At 41.6% G+C, this 12,827-nt stretch overlaps 1 protein-coding gene across 1 annotated transcript in view; it reads right to left on the reverse strand.

The window, feature by feature from the left end:
* The window catches only part of sgsm2 (small G protein signaling modulator 2), a 67,355-nt gene that overhangs the window by 3,496 nt on the left and 51,032 nt on the right, over positions 1 to 12,827 (reverse strand). Inside the window, exons 11-18 of the mRNA XM_036561152.1 lie at positions 11,361 to 11,493; positions 9,886 to 10,020; positions 4,747 to 4,906; positions 3,733 to 3,797; positions 3,503 to 3,648; positions 2,100 to 2,228; positions 1,818 to 2,000; positions 405 to 773 (exon numbers count right to left, since the gene is read on the reverse strand). Of these exons, the coding sequence (XP_036417045.1) occupies positions 405 to 773; positions 1,818 to 2,000; positions 2,100 to 2,228; positions 3,503 to 3,648; positions 3,733 to 3,797; positions 4,747 to 4,906; positions 9,886 to 10,020; positions 11,361 to 11,493 (1,320 nt within the window). The remainder of the gene's footprint in view (positions 1 to 404; positions 774 to 1,817; positions 2,001 to 2,099; positions 2,229 to 3,502; positions 3,649 to 3,732; positions 3,798 to 4,746; positions 4,907 to 9,885; positions 10,021 to 11,360; positions 11,494 to 12,827) is intronic.

The following is a 12,827-nucleotide window of genomic DNA, read 5'->3' on the forward strand; positions in this document are numbered from 1 at the left end:
AGAATTCATACACAATAAAAATAATAATAAATAAAAGAAACAGTATGCTATACACAGTCAGGAACCACAGTCTATTTGAGATTACTGAACTACTCAACACTGCTTAAAGCAAGCATATGATGATTTAGGCCAGTGGTGTCCAATCCTATCCTCAAAGAGCTGGCGTGGCTGCAGGTTTTCATTCCTAAAGAACAGGATCACCCTTGATTCCACGTGTTTTATTAATGGCTCAGTCTTCAAACAACTGATCATGTCAGCTCCTACTTTGTTGGAATTAATGAAAACCCGCAGCCACACCAGCAGTTTGCGGATAAGATTGGACACCACTGATTTAGGCAGCGCTACATAGTGGGGTAAACTATCACTTTAAAAGAAGTGGACATGTAGTAGAAGGTTGAATGTACCGTATACGAGGAGAAGGATGGTGGAACACCCTCGCTATCAGTCACCAGTTTGTCCAGCTGACTGCATAGCCTGTCCTCACTCAGTGAGTCCCGCCCACTCTGCTCTCCTCTGGGCGTGGTGTCGTCTCCTGGTTCCTCCTCCATGCTTTGCCCGTCCTCAATGCTGGACAGGATCTGGGAGTGTCCTGAAGCTACTGAGTAATTCCTGGAAGAGGGGAGGCCTGAGTCTGGAGAGTCAAACTCAACAAGCGGCCGATCATCTGGAGCCAGAGCGGCAGGGTTGACTACCGTGCTCATGGTGGGGGTGTTATCCCCTCCATGGGGGGTGTCCTGGCCCGCCCCATCAGGCTCATCCACTGACATGAACACCTGAGAGAGAAGCAGGGACAGGATGGTGAGAATAGGTGAGGAGTTATAGGGCAACAACAGGAGAGCACATTCTCTAAACCTCTTTGTGTAAGCAGTACTGTCCTATTAAAGAGGAATTCTGAGAATTTTTCAAAATGTCTGCGTGATTAAATAAGATTTAAAAGTAATTCAAAGTGCTTTGAAGTGAAATTTTATTATACAGGAACTTACCGAGTCAGAATTGTTCACAATAGCGTTGGTAGGAACCAGACACCCGAAATTACTGATGGCTCTAAAAACTACCTCACAGAAAGATATTATTTCAAACGGTTATGATTATGCTGCCTGATGTCTGATGAGATGTTTTCTGGTAGTTTTGAGATAAAGCTTTTGGCCCAAAAACGTATTTTTAAAAATACTTTCATGGTGGAGGGGGACATGCATATGTTTTCAAATTTACCACTATATTACCATAACCAAAATTACAGACAAAAACACAGAAGACACATGCAGGTTCACTGGGTGTTTTAGTCATAAATAAACTACCAATGTGAAGAAATATGAGCTGGGACATTTCACATAAAACCACTCTGAATGACTTTATTTATATATTTCCCATTTAAGGTCTCCCTAGTAACATGAATGTGAGAGCAGACTCTCCCCAAGCATTTAATAGATAATAATGGATCATTAATATCTCAAATCATTGCTCCAGTTAGCAGGACAATCTACCTGTAGAGTGTGCAATAATGCAGTTAAACAACCCTGGTTCTGGCCATTTTAGTGTTTTCCCTGCTCTAACACACACTGCAACACGGAAAGTTCTCATTGGCTGGTAAGTTGGATCAGGGGTGTTAGACCAAGGAAACACCAAAATCTGCAGGGTGGTGTACTCCAGGACCTGAGTTGAGGACCACTGCAATAATGTAATACAAGGTGGAAACATTCTTGTGGTCGCATAGCAGTAAATAGCCATTTGTGCTTTGCTGTACAAGAGCAGTAGCGCTCACGGAATGGCTAAGCACTACTTTACAGAGCTGTGCTGCAGGGCTGGGAGAGGCCCACCTCGTTGCTGAGGGTGGAGTCTCTGTGGATGAGCCTCATGACATGGCTGTCGATGCTGCTTCCTGACGACAGCTTGGCGAAAATGGCCGACTGCATCTCCTTCTCTCGCTGTTTCACAATGACCTCACAGGCTTTCCACTCTCGCATCACTTGCTTATATCGGGCAGCTATCTTCTCATCAATCTGCAGACAGCACACACTCAGACCTGCTTCATGACGAGCTCAGAGGAACATCTCAATACTGAAGTGCTCCTTGTTACAAGCCAAAGGTTTTGGCCTTACCTGTGTCATGTCTTTCTTGCCCATGCCAAACTTATAATGGCCCAGTAAAAAGGGCCACACCTCTTTCCTGATCTCATGCTCCACCCCTCCATAATAAACCAACCGCAGCAGCTCCAGCTCCTTATAGTTCTGTGCAGAAACAGCAATATAAAGAGATGAAGAGAGATGCGTACACAGTTGTATGCAGAAGTTTAAATACCAAGTCAAATGACGTTTGTTGATTTTCTAAGTGAAAGTAAATGAACACATCCTCTACAGAGAACACATTCAATTATGCAAATTTTAGTGCACAATTTCTATTTATTTGCTTTATTTTTGAGTTTAACATATTGAAAAAAAAAAACATAAAAAGGAGCTACAACATTTGCAAAAACCACATTATGTTTTCCAATGTGTTAAATTCAGCGAAAAAACAGTAATTTTGAATTCTAATGTGCAGAAATGTGCAAAATGGGCACCTAAACCTCTGCATACAACTTTATATACTCAGATATTTTCCACAGCCTACGCACCATGTTTTATCTTGTACATATTAATAATATGGCAAATGCAGCATCCATTAATCTATTACTAAACATAATTCTTGCATATTAGCACCTGCTACAGGTACATCCCACCTGATCTACAGTATATTTGTAAATATTTTGTACACTTAGTTTACATACACATTGTTATATTGATATTTTGTAGCTGTCTTAAAGTTATTTGCATTTCTGCGTTTACTTTGTATTCTGTATTGTCCATTTACTTAAAGCCCCTAGGTTATGGAAAACTGCCCAGCAAATCATCCGCACTTCTGAAATAAAGACAGTTTGATGTAGTATTTAATCACTGTGGACACATCAAAATGTACCACTCACTCCCCCTGTTTATATGATCTATATATGGAAACAAAATTGCAAAAAGCCTGTTTTAAATAAATTTCTGTAATATCATGAAAACTGGTGCATTTACATACATCCATCTCTTCAGCCCACAGCAGTTTAGCCCATTAACACTTAGAATTATAAACACCGTTTCAGCTGGTACTGCTGTTCAAATGAAGTGTGATACAGGGCAGCCAATCAGAACAGAGTTAATATACATATGTCAACCTTGAAAGCGCAATAACAGAAACAGCCTATTGCAAAGGGTAAAGAGAGATTGATAAACAGTTGTGAAAAATGAATTATAACTGTCTTTGGTGCATAAAACTGCACAAATCTAATAACTGGACCTCAGAAGAAAAAATAAAATGCAAGAAAAAAAATGGGCCTTTTAAGCACCGATTTAACTGACATGAATTTCTTGTACATGGAGGTGGATTTAAAGACAGATTCTGATTGAGAGATGATGTCTCAGTGCTAAAGTCAAGCACTCTGTTGCCCTCTAGTGGAAAAACCGCCTCAACTAGTCCAACTAACCTTGCAGTCTTTTTGGTATTTGCTCCAGACGTCTTTGCTGAGGCCTCCAGAGGCTTCGCAAGGTTTGTCCGGGGGGACGATGTTGTGGTTGACCAGCGCTGACAGATGTGTCCTCACAGTGGACAGATGCCGACAGTATGCAAGCCCTGAAGTGAAAGACGTTTATTTTTAGCACGCAGATCGTCTGAATTAACACAGACTGCTTTATCTATAATGCAGATTTAACTTACAGCCATAGAAGGCTCTGGAGACGATCTGCCTCTTCATATTGTGGCACAGCATTTTGAGTGGAATTCTGGACATGCAGAGAAAATGCCAAAAAAAGAAATGATAATCCAGCAGCAGGAAGTGTACACATTAACCACAGAGAGTGAAAGGTTCCCAACCCCCACGCCAATGCTGGCGGACCCCTGCTCTGCATGTAGAGTTTTCTCTGATCCAACACTCCCACTTCAGCTCAAGAAAGGCTTCTTAATGAGCTGATCAGTTGGATCAGGTTACAGTTTTAATTGGGCCTGACATTTCTGATCTGAACTTGACTGCAGCCTGCAGACTCTGATCATAACCAACCAGAGACTGAATAAAACTTCATGTTCCTTATGATGTCACCTGCTAAGTTATCATTTAGTGAAACTGGTAGCAGTCATCAGATCACTGATGAAAAAGGATAGCCTGATTATCAACTACACAAAACAAAGTTTAAATTCCATACTAATGACTTTATTTATCAATTAACGCCAATAAACATCTTCAAACTACAAAAACATGGGAGAAGCAAGAATTGCAATTGAGAAAAATATTTTAAAAATATAAAATATTTTTTTTCTGCTTTTTAAAACTTCTAACTGAGGATGCTTTAAAAAACTGAGGATGCTTGCCATATGTTTTGTGGGAAGTATCTCCACAGTTTAGGAGGCTACAGCCTCACCACATCTTTTGTGTTCTGTAATGAAAGCAATCCTGTGTAGTGATGTCAGTTACAGGGACACCAGTGCACCAGATTAAAATGGTTTAAAGTAACAAAAGCACTTTACTAATCTTGTACAGTCTGGCAGGAAGAATAAAGAAAGGAGAACACCTGTTAAGTATTTAGGTGGTGGAGACGTGCTATCAGAAACCCAAATGTAAAATCTGAATCCGAGGCTCAACTGAACCCGATGCAAATGCTTGGGTCTCATCAGATTCAGATAAATGTTTCAAACTCTAGATAAGGAGTAATGCTGAGGTGAGAAGAGCTCCCTCACCGGTCATGCATGCAGGTGCATCCTGCAGGAAGCTCCACAGAGGCGTTACTGCCCCCAGTGGAGCAGGACAGACATGACGACACGTGACTAGCGCACTCGGCCTGCTGCCATGACGACGGGCTGCCTCCGAAAGCCTGCATCTCCATCATGTCCCCGTGGTCTAGGAGGAGAAAGAGCGAGCGAGAAAGAGAAAGATGAATAAGCAACTTAAAACCTGTCCTAGTAACCCTCATTTGAAGATTGCTCCTCCACAATTCCACTGTGTTACAGTATGTGTCATCAGTTTAAGTCTGTCTGCTTTTTCAATTTTTTTTGGCACAATTTTAAAGAATTGCCAACGGCACTGGCTTTCACTGAGTGTGGTTATTTTTGTCTTTTACTGGGCTAATCCAGACAAAGAATAAAAAAAAGAATTATGGTGGCAGCAACATTTAACTAGAATAACTAGAACGATGGAGAGGATTTTTACACAGTTGATACTGCTGCATTGATTATGATTCTGATATAGTTATCTAGTTAAAACAGGCCCCTCAGCTCAACCATCAGATTAATTAAGGCGGAGATTCATCTAGCCTCCAACTCAGAGGCGTTCACTTCATGGTTTTAATCATTTAAATCATCAGATTTGAATTTGGATCTTGGTAGCCTCGAGATCCTGAGGTACAGACACAGTGAGGTAAACGGAGCCCTGAGGTTAGCATGCATCTGTGAAGGAACAGAAACCAAAAGGAAAAAAGGCATGAACGATGCAAGGAGGGGAGGGGGGGGCCATGCCAGAAGACCTGCCAATCACAGCGTGCCATCGCACGGACACAGCCAGGCATTCAGACAGCTAGGAGAGGAAGAGAATAGACATACAGCCACTGCTCCCACCATGCTGGATGCATCCAACCAAACAACAGGGCAGAGAGGAGGACGACAAACCAAAAAGAAAAACAAAAAACAAAAGAAAAACAAAAGAGGAAAGAAATTCATGTCATCAAATGTAAATGTATTTGAGCCAACTCAACCAAATAGTACAGAGTGAGCGAATGCTCTTCACCTTAATTCTTCAGGCCCGAGCTGGTGACCTGCTAAAGATTACTGCATCCCTTTGGGCCACACCCAAAAAGCAAAAAAAAAAACAAAACAAAGAATAACAAAAGGGACGGAGAGCGCGTTGGAATTTCGCTGCCGGTGGGTCTCTTGTGGGCTATGGGACTTTAAAAGACTTTAAAATGTTCAAATAGGTGACACGTTCACGGAACGATTCCCATGTCTACCACGCCAGAACCCCACAGGACCTGACTGTCGTAATGAAAGGTGACCGCAGTTAGTGAAGAATTACAGTGAACAGCATTGCAGAAAACCGGCTGAACACAGGAGGGAGGGAAAACAAAAACACCAACTCAATGAAATCAAACTAAAGAAAACTAAAGAGAGAAGTCAGAGAAGGGGTAGACACAGTCTTGACAAAGAAGCAGAAGTGCACAATCGGTCCAAAAATGAAAAGAAATGAAAAAAAAGATATTCGTTGGTGCAAATTTCCCATGCAAAGTCATCAAGCATGTTGCAGTGAAATCAAATGAACAGGTGGAACCCAAAAAATGAAGTGAGCGTTTTCTTAAGGACTTACTGAAGTCAACCAAAAGAGTGCCAAAAGAAAACAGCGCAAATAATTGGAAGCGTCGCTGCTGGCCCAACAGTGCAGAGAGGAGGGGAGAAAGAGAGACAGAGAGAGACAGAGATAGAGAGAGAGAGAGAGAGAGAGAGAGAGAGAGAGATAGAGAGACAGAGAGAGAGAGAGAGATATAGAGAGATAGAAAGAGAGATAGAAGAGAGAGACAGAGAGAGAGAGAGAGAGAGAGAGAGAGAGAGAGAGAGATCTCTCTCCCTTGTCAGATAGTGTTTCTGGCCTGCCCTTCATACTAAATCCACATCTGGTCCCAAATTCTGAGAACACGAGATGAGTCAGGTCCATCTTGGAAAGAGTAGAGCTGGTCACGATATTTTATTTGATATTGAGATTATTTTTTGTTCTAGAAACCTGAAGAAGACAAAAGGCTCTTTCTGATGTAATTGAAAATCATTAATTACTAAGACAGAAAATAAAATTAGTAAGTATAAATAAAAAATACTAATGAAAAACTTATTTTGAGGACACCGTACTATTGCTGGGCCTTCAGAGGACCTGTGGCCTTTTTTGCCACCATTTTCTCCAATACATTTTCCTCAAACTCAGTGCCCTTTTTTACTTTATTTATGTATTTGTTTATTTTAGTATTTCTCCCCATTTTTCTCCCCAATTTAGTCCTGTCCAATTCCTCCCACTAGCTAGGTTGTCCCAAACAACATGAACCTGTGCTATGAGATTGAAGGCTCATGCTTCCTCCGAACCCTTGCTGTCAGTTCTGTTAGCTAACAGACACCTGCACTGGCTAATACTGTGCTGAGGGATGGAGGACAGGGAGGACCACCCTACCCAAAGCCAGTTATGCTCTCGGACTCCTAGCCACGGACGGCTGTGGCATCACCGGGGATTGAACTTGTGATGCCATCGGGCCAGCACCCGGGCTAGCCCCCTCACTGCCCTTTTTACTCTTCATAATTTCAACAACGTAGCTAGTTAGTTAACTCTTCTCTCTCTTACCCACCTATTGAGTAAATGGTGCACATCATCACATTATGCCGACGTATGCTCCACCCACAAATGTGTTCTTTTGTTGTGAGGTTGGAGAAGCTGTACAGTACACTGACAAAAATCCCATTTAACTTAATGAGAAACTGTAGCACTCAACTCAACTTTTTTTGTCAAAAATGTAAATTTTGAGCTAATTTCTGATGATGTTCCTTTGTAATTTGTATAAAAGATCTAATTTTAGGTATGATTCCATGTAATTTTTTATTGTGTAATAGAGGTTTTGGGGATAAACATCTAACCAATAGGATAAGCTGAACGTTCACTGGCTTCAGCTGTTCTAACACTGATAGCTAGCTCAGTTAACATTGTACCTTACATATCTAGTTAGTGCACTACAGCTGAAGTTATTCTAAATGATTTACCGACAAACCTGTCCCACACTGTACTTCCCATAAACACTGACATCATGGCAAAAGCAAAAATCACAACAATATGTTGCCTTGAGCTACATCAATAAAATCTAGATAGCAATGGAGAAAGACAAATAGAGGAGGAGACAAACAAAAACTTCAAAGCCAGGAAAGGTCCCTACAAAGACAGGATGCTTGCACCATATTGCATAGGCTACAAGTGCATAATAAAATAAAAAACCCTAACCACATCTATCCCAACAGTGTGACCTTTCACATGCACAGAAAATAAATATCATTTGAAACTAATAACATAGCAACATAGATTTTTTGTGGACAGAGCATGGTGAGGTCTGTCGAAAGTTCAAGTGTTTGCTACTAAAGATTGGATTGAGAAACTAGGATTTTATTGGAACTACCACAAATGCCCATTGTTGATATGATACAATTATCAATATGTTGTTTGATTTCACTGCTGTTATTGTTAGCGGTTGCATAGACTAGTCGACTAGTCAAGTAATAAATCCACTAGTCAGCGCTGTGAAAAACAGTTGACTAGTTGAAGCCAGTGTCTGAAATACAAAAACCATGCAGTGAACAGGCTGGAGAAGAGAAAAGAACTTTTTCTGATAAACCAAAAGTACTTGCACTAGCATAACAATACTACACAAGCCGAAACAAGCTGTATAAAACTGTGCTGAATCACAGGCTCATGAGCCAGACTGGGTAGGTTTAGAGAACCACTGTCTCTGATACAAAAAGGGCTATTTGACTGACATGCAAATCGACCAATCACAGAATGTTTAGGATGCGCGCCCAAAACTAAAACAAACTGCAATGAGATAAAGCACAGTAGCAGCTGGCAAACGGGCTGCAAACTTAGGCTACTACCTACAAAATTCAGGAATAACCTCTTAAAATGGGATAGCATGGGTTTTCTGGCTCTATCTGTAGAGATGCAGCTGCTTAAAACTAGCATTTAGATTAATAAACAATTATTTATTTTGGAAGCAAGATCCACTTTGTGAAAGGTAAGTTTCTGAAAGCTGCAGTGATTTTAGTGTGTAGTTTACATCAGACATTCTGTGTACTTGTGTGGACAGAGTGCTTAAGGCTAAAATTTACTGAAATACAACAACAAAACTCTTCTACAGTACATATCTCACACCTCGAACCACAGCATCTGCGCCCCTCGCCTCTATTAGCAAAATACTTTTCACTGACATCCAGGACGCACATTTTTATTTAATATAGTAGTGATGACTAGTTGACTAGTCGGCTACTTTTTTAAATGACCAGTCGACTAGTAAAAATGAAAAGTCATGAAACCCCTGGTTATCATTTTATCGCTCAGGCCTAAGAGGCAGTCGACCAGTGTGGCTGCGTGGCAGTGTGATGACAGCACTGCCAGCGAGACAGGTTAATGCAGGTAACCCCCAGCAACGGAGGAGTGCAAGGGAAAGAGTGACGACAGCAAGAGGGTTGAGTCAGGGGGAGAGATGTGGCACTGATCTCTTTGTCTACCTCACGCGTACACTCTGACTGCCCAGCCTATTCAACAAGGTTTATGAAAATAATGCCGTTCGTTCTGTCGGTTTTACCGCATGACAAAACGCCAAATCTGCCTACCACGGGACAATGCGTGGGAAGCTTTGGGATGTGAATCATCCAATTGAAGAGATGATGACTACCTTACACTGTGTCTGATACAGAAGCCAGACTCTATGAGGCAGGCAGAAAGCACCATCATTAGCGTTGTCTCCTTCTCTCTCTCTCTCTGCTGTGGCTGGAAGTGTTGGAGTGGCTTGCGCGCTGGGCCTCATCACTTGACCTAGCTTTTGTTCTCGGCGCAGACGTTACCATAGTAACATGCATACAGGCTTGGCCAATGACACGCAGCTCTGGTCTAAAGAGCGGCATGGACATACAGACCTGGCCTGAATGTCCTACTGACATCTGCACTGTTGGGCTTGGGGCTGAGGAGGAGAGGGGGGGGGGACCAGGCAAGCATCCCGGAAGCAAGGAGAGATGGGGGAAGGGAAGAGAGAAGAGGAGAGAAGGGAAGGTGGAGGGCGAATGGGTTGGGGTGGGGGCACTCGTGATAAAAACCTTTCATGACATTAGGGTCTGTGAGGTTCCGTGAGCAGATCATTGAGATCATTGCGTGAAGTCTATCTTCCTCCTCCTCATCGTCGTCCAGAGAGGGCGCACGACTGCCCGTGGTGTGGTGGTAGTTTATAGTGACTGCTTGGGCAATAAGAAAACACAGTTTAGCACCCTCCTCCACACTTAAACCACACCAAACATACACCACTTGTCAAATGTTTGGTGACACCTACCCTTTGAAAGTGTTAAAGACAAACTAGGTTTATGTTAAAGTTCATAAGCTTTATAAGCTCCTCTGCCATGTTTCCTGCAGGATGTCGTTGAAGGGGAACTGAGATATAAACAAAGTCATTTAGAGTGTTTTGATGTTAAACAGTGCATTGTTGGGAAACACTGATTTTTTACAGCGGTGATGATGGGAACCAGAGGTCACAATGTCCACAACTAATTTTATTTACTATCCAAAACAACCAGTGAACATACATGTGTCTTCTGAGGTTTTATATACGCAATGTTCATAATGTTATGTTAATGGTATATCTGAGAAATTGTTTTTTTGGGGGGGGACTATTTTCCCTTTACAACACCCTGCGTGTACCTCTCCACCATGAATGAATTTTAAAAAATACATTTTAGGTCAAAATCCTGTCTTAAAACCATCATAAAACAAGGTCTCAAGCATCAGACTATGTATTTGTAATGTGTAACAGACTTATCTGAGGACATCTGGTTCCCATCACCACTGTGAACAATTCTGACTCCGTAAGTTTCTCTAGTGCAGAGTATTTAAACCCACTCTGAATGACTTTTTAACAATATAATTATGCAGAAATGTTGGAAAATAGTGAGATTCTATTTTATCTCAATCTGTCGCATCTGCTGCACTGACTTCTATTAGAAGTGCCAACAGGTTTTTTGTTCTTTTCCAGGAAATGTGTTGAAATTATTTTCTGAGGTAATCAACCGACACAGATGCAACAGATAGAAGGTAGACTGAAAAACACTAGAGGAAGGTCAAGTGGCTGTGTCAATCCATTACAGACAGCTCCCCTCCTTCCTCTTCAAATACAGTAAATAATAGATACAGTTTATTCTCTTTAATTAAGAAGTAACAGTGAAAATCAAACATACTTTGAAAATGTCAAAAGAAGGCAAGGTGTCTCCAAACTTTTGGCAGACAGCGTACACACACGCACACATGTAAATAAACGCTCTCAATTCATGCATAATTATTTTCGAGACCTCATGGGTATATCTTAAGATCCGTTTTAGCCAGCCTCCACGACAGCTGTCATATTCCAGGGAAGAAAAATATAAAGAAAATCAACAGTGGGACCCGGAGTCCGTGACTGATCCGGTCGTGCTCAGCCATCCGGAGAGGCGACAGCAGCAGCCTCCAGGCAGAGAGATGGACAGATGAGTGGATGGATGGGTGGGTGGGTGAGAGGAGGAAGAGAGGGATATCAGAGATAACTCACTGGAATCGTGGCGGTGTCCTGGGTAAACAATGCGGAAAACATAGTCTGCAGCAACTGGCTCCTCCCCTTCCCCATCCTGATCCACCAAGCGTGCCGTGCTGTTCCTCTTCCGCAGCTTAGGGAAGACTTTACCCTGCCACACACACACACACACACACACACACACACACACACACACACACAAGACAGAAGATAGTGTTCCTCCTTCTAATCTCTAAAAGTCTGCAATTAATTTGAGACATTACTCAGAACGGAACAGGTCGCATTTGAAAGTGCAGACAACTAGAACACGGCAGAACAGAAGGAACTGATGGTGGGTGGCCAATGCGAGGAATCAATTAGCTGCATAAAGAGTGTACTGGGGAGAGAATCCCTGATTAGCATTAGCTAATCAAATAGAGCTTGACTTCTTGTTTTCTTTTTGCCAAGCTGAACTTCCAATAAAAAGACAACAGCGCAGAGAGGAGCTACTTCAGAACGATATCTAGGGATGCACTTGGGCAGAAGTTGATATCAGACTCTGTGACATAATGCAACATCTGTAAAAAAAATGCTGTAATATGCTGTAAATTATGGCTGATTTTATTCTTAATACTTAAGCATTTATAAATGGTAGCAATTGGGACTAAAGCTACCTTATGAAGAACCATAACATTTACTTCAATAGGCATACAAGTGCAGTAAAATGAGTACAGTGAAGATATTTTAACACAGTAGTCCAGCAACACCCTTATACAAATGTCATCAAACGTCAGTTTAAAATATTGCTCAAATATGAACGTTCGTCTGATTCCTTTTTTTTTAAGCGATATGATTTCATGCATTCTTAATGCTACGAAGGGAAATTGTAGTAGATAGGTTTGTATAAGTATGCAGCGCTTAGACACTCCACTGTACTAAAGCCACTTCCCTTTTGATAAACCGTCTTAGAAATAACGCCTAAAACCCAAAGCTTAAGTTGTGAAAGGATTCAAACTCGCACTCAGTACAGAGGGACACTGCTTTAATTCTACCCAATACACCCCATGTGTCAAACAAAAGGCCCTGGGGCCAGATCAGGCCTTTAGCATAATTCTATTTGGCCCACGAAATTATTTTCATTTTGTATGATTATTAGCCCATTTCACAACGTGCTGCACAACAATACCCAGCATGCACTGCAGCATAATGTGCATAATGTAATGTAATGTAATGTAATGTGGCCTACTGCACTGTGCATAATGTTGTGTACTGTAGCCTATATTTATTTATTATGTAATATTTCAAGGTTCCCTACAACTGCCTTTATTTTGATGTTGGTGTTTTGGTGTACTCTGAATGAACAATGAGCAGCTCAGGTTAAACCAACATGTTATTTAACAATCAAATAAATACAAAGACGTTCTCTGGCCCACAGATTTGTAGAGGTTTTTTAATATGGCACTTTTAGTGGTTGAGTCTGACACTGCAATACACTGCAAGACACCC

The sequence above is a fragment of the Colossoma macropomum genome, unplaced genomic scaffold (genome assembly GCF_904425465.1).
Source record: "Colossoma macropomum unplaced genomic scaffold, Colossoma_macropomum, whole genome shotgun sequence".
Classification (NCBI taxonomy): domain Eukaryota; kingdom Metazoa; phylum Chordata; class Actinopteri; order Characiformes; family Serrasalmidae; genus Colossoma; species Colossoma macropomum.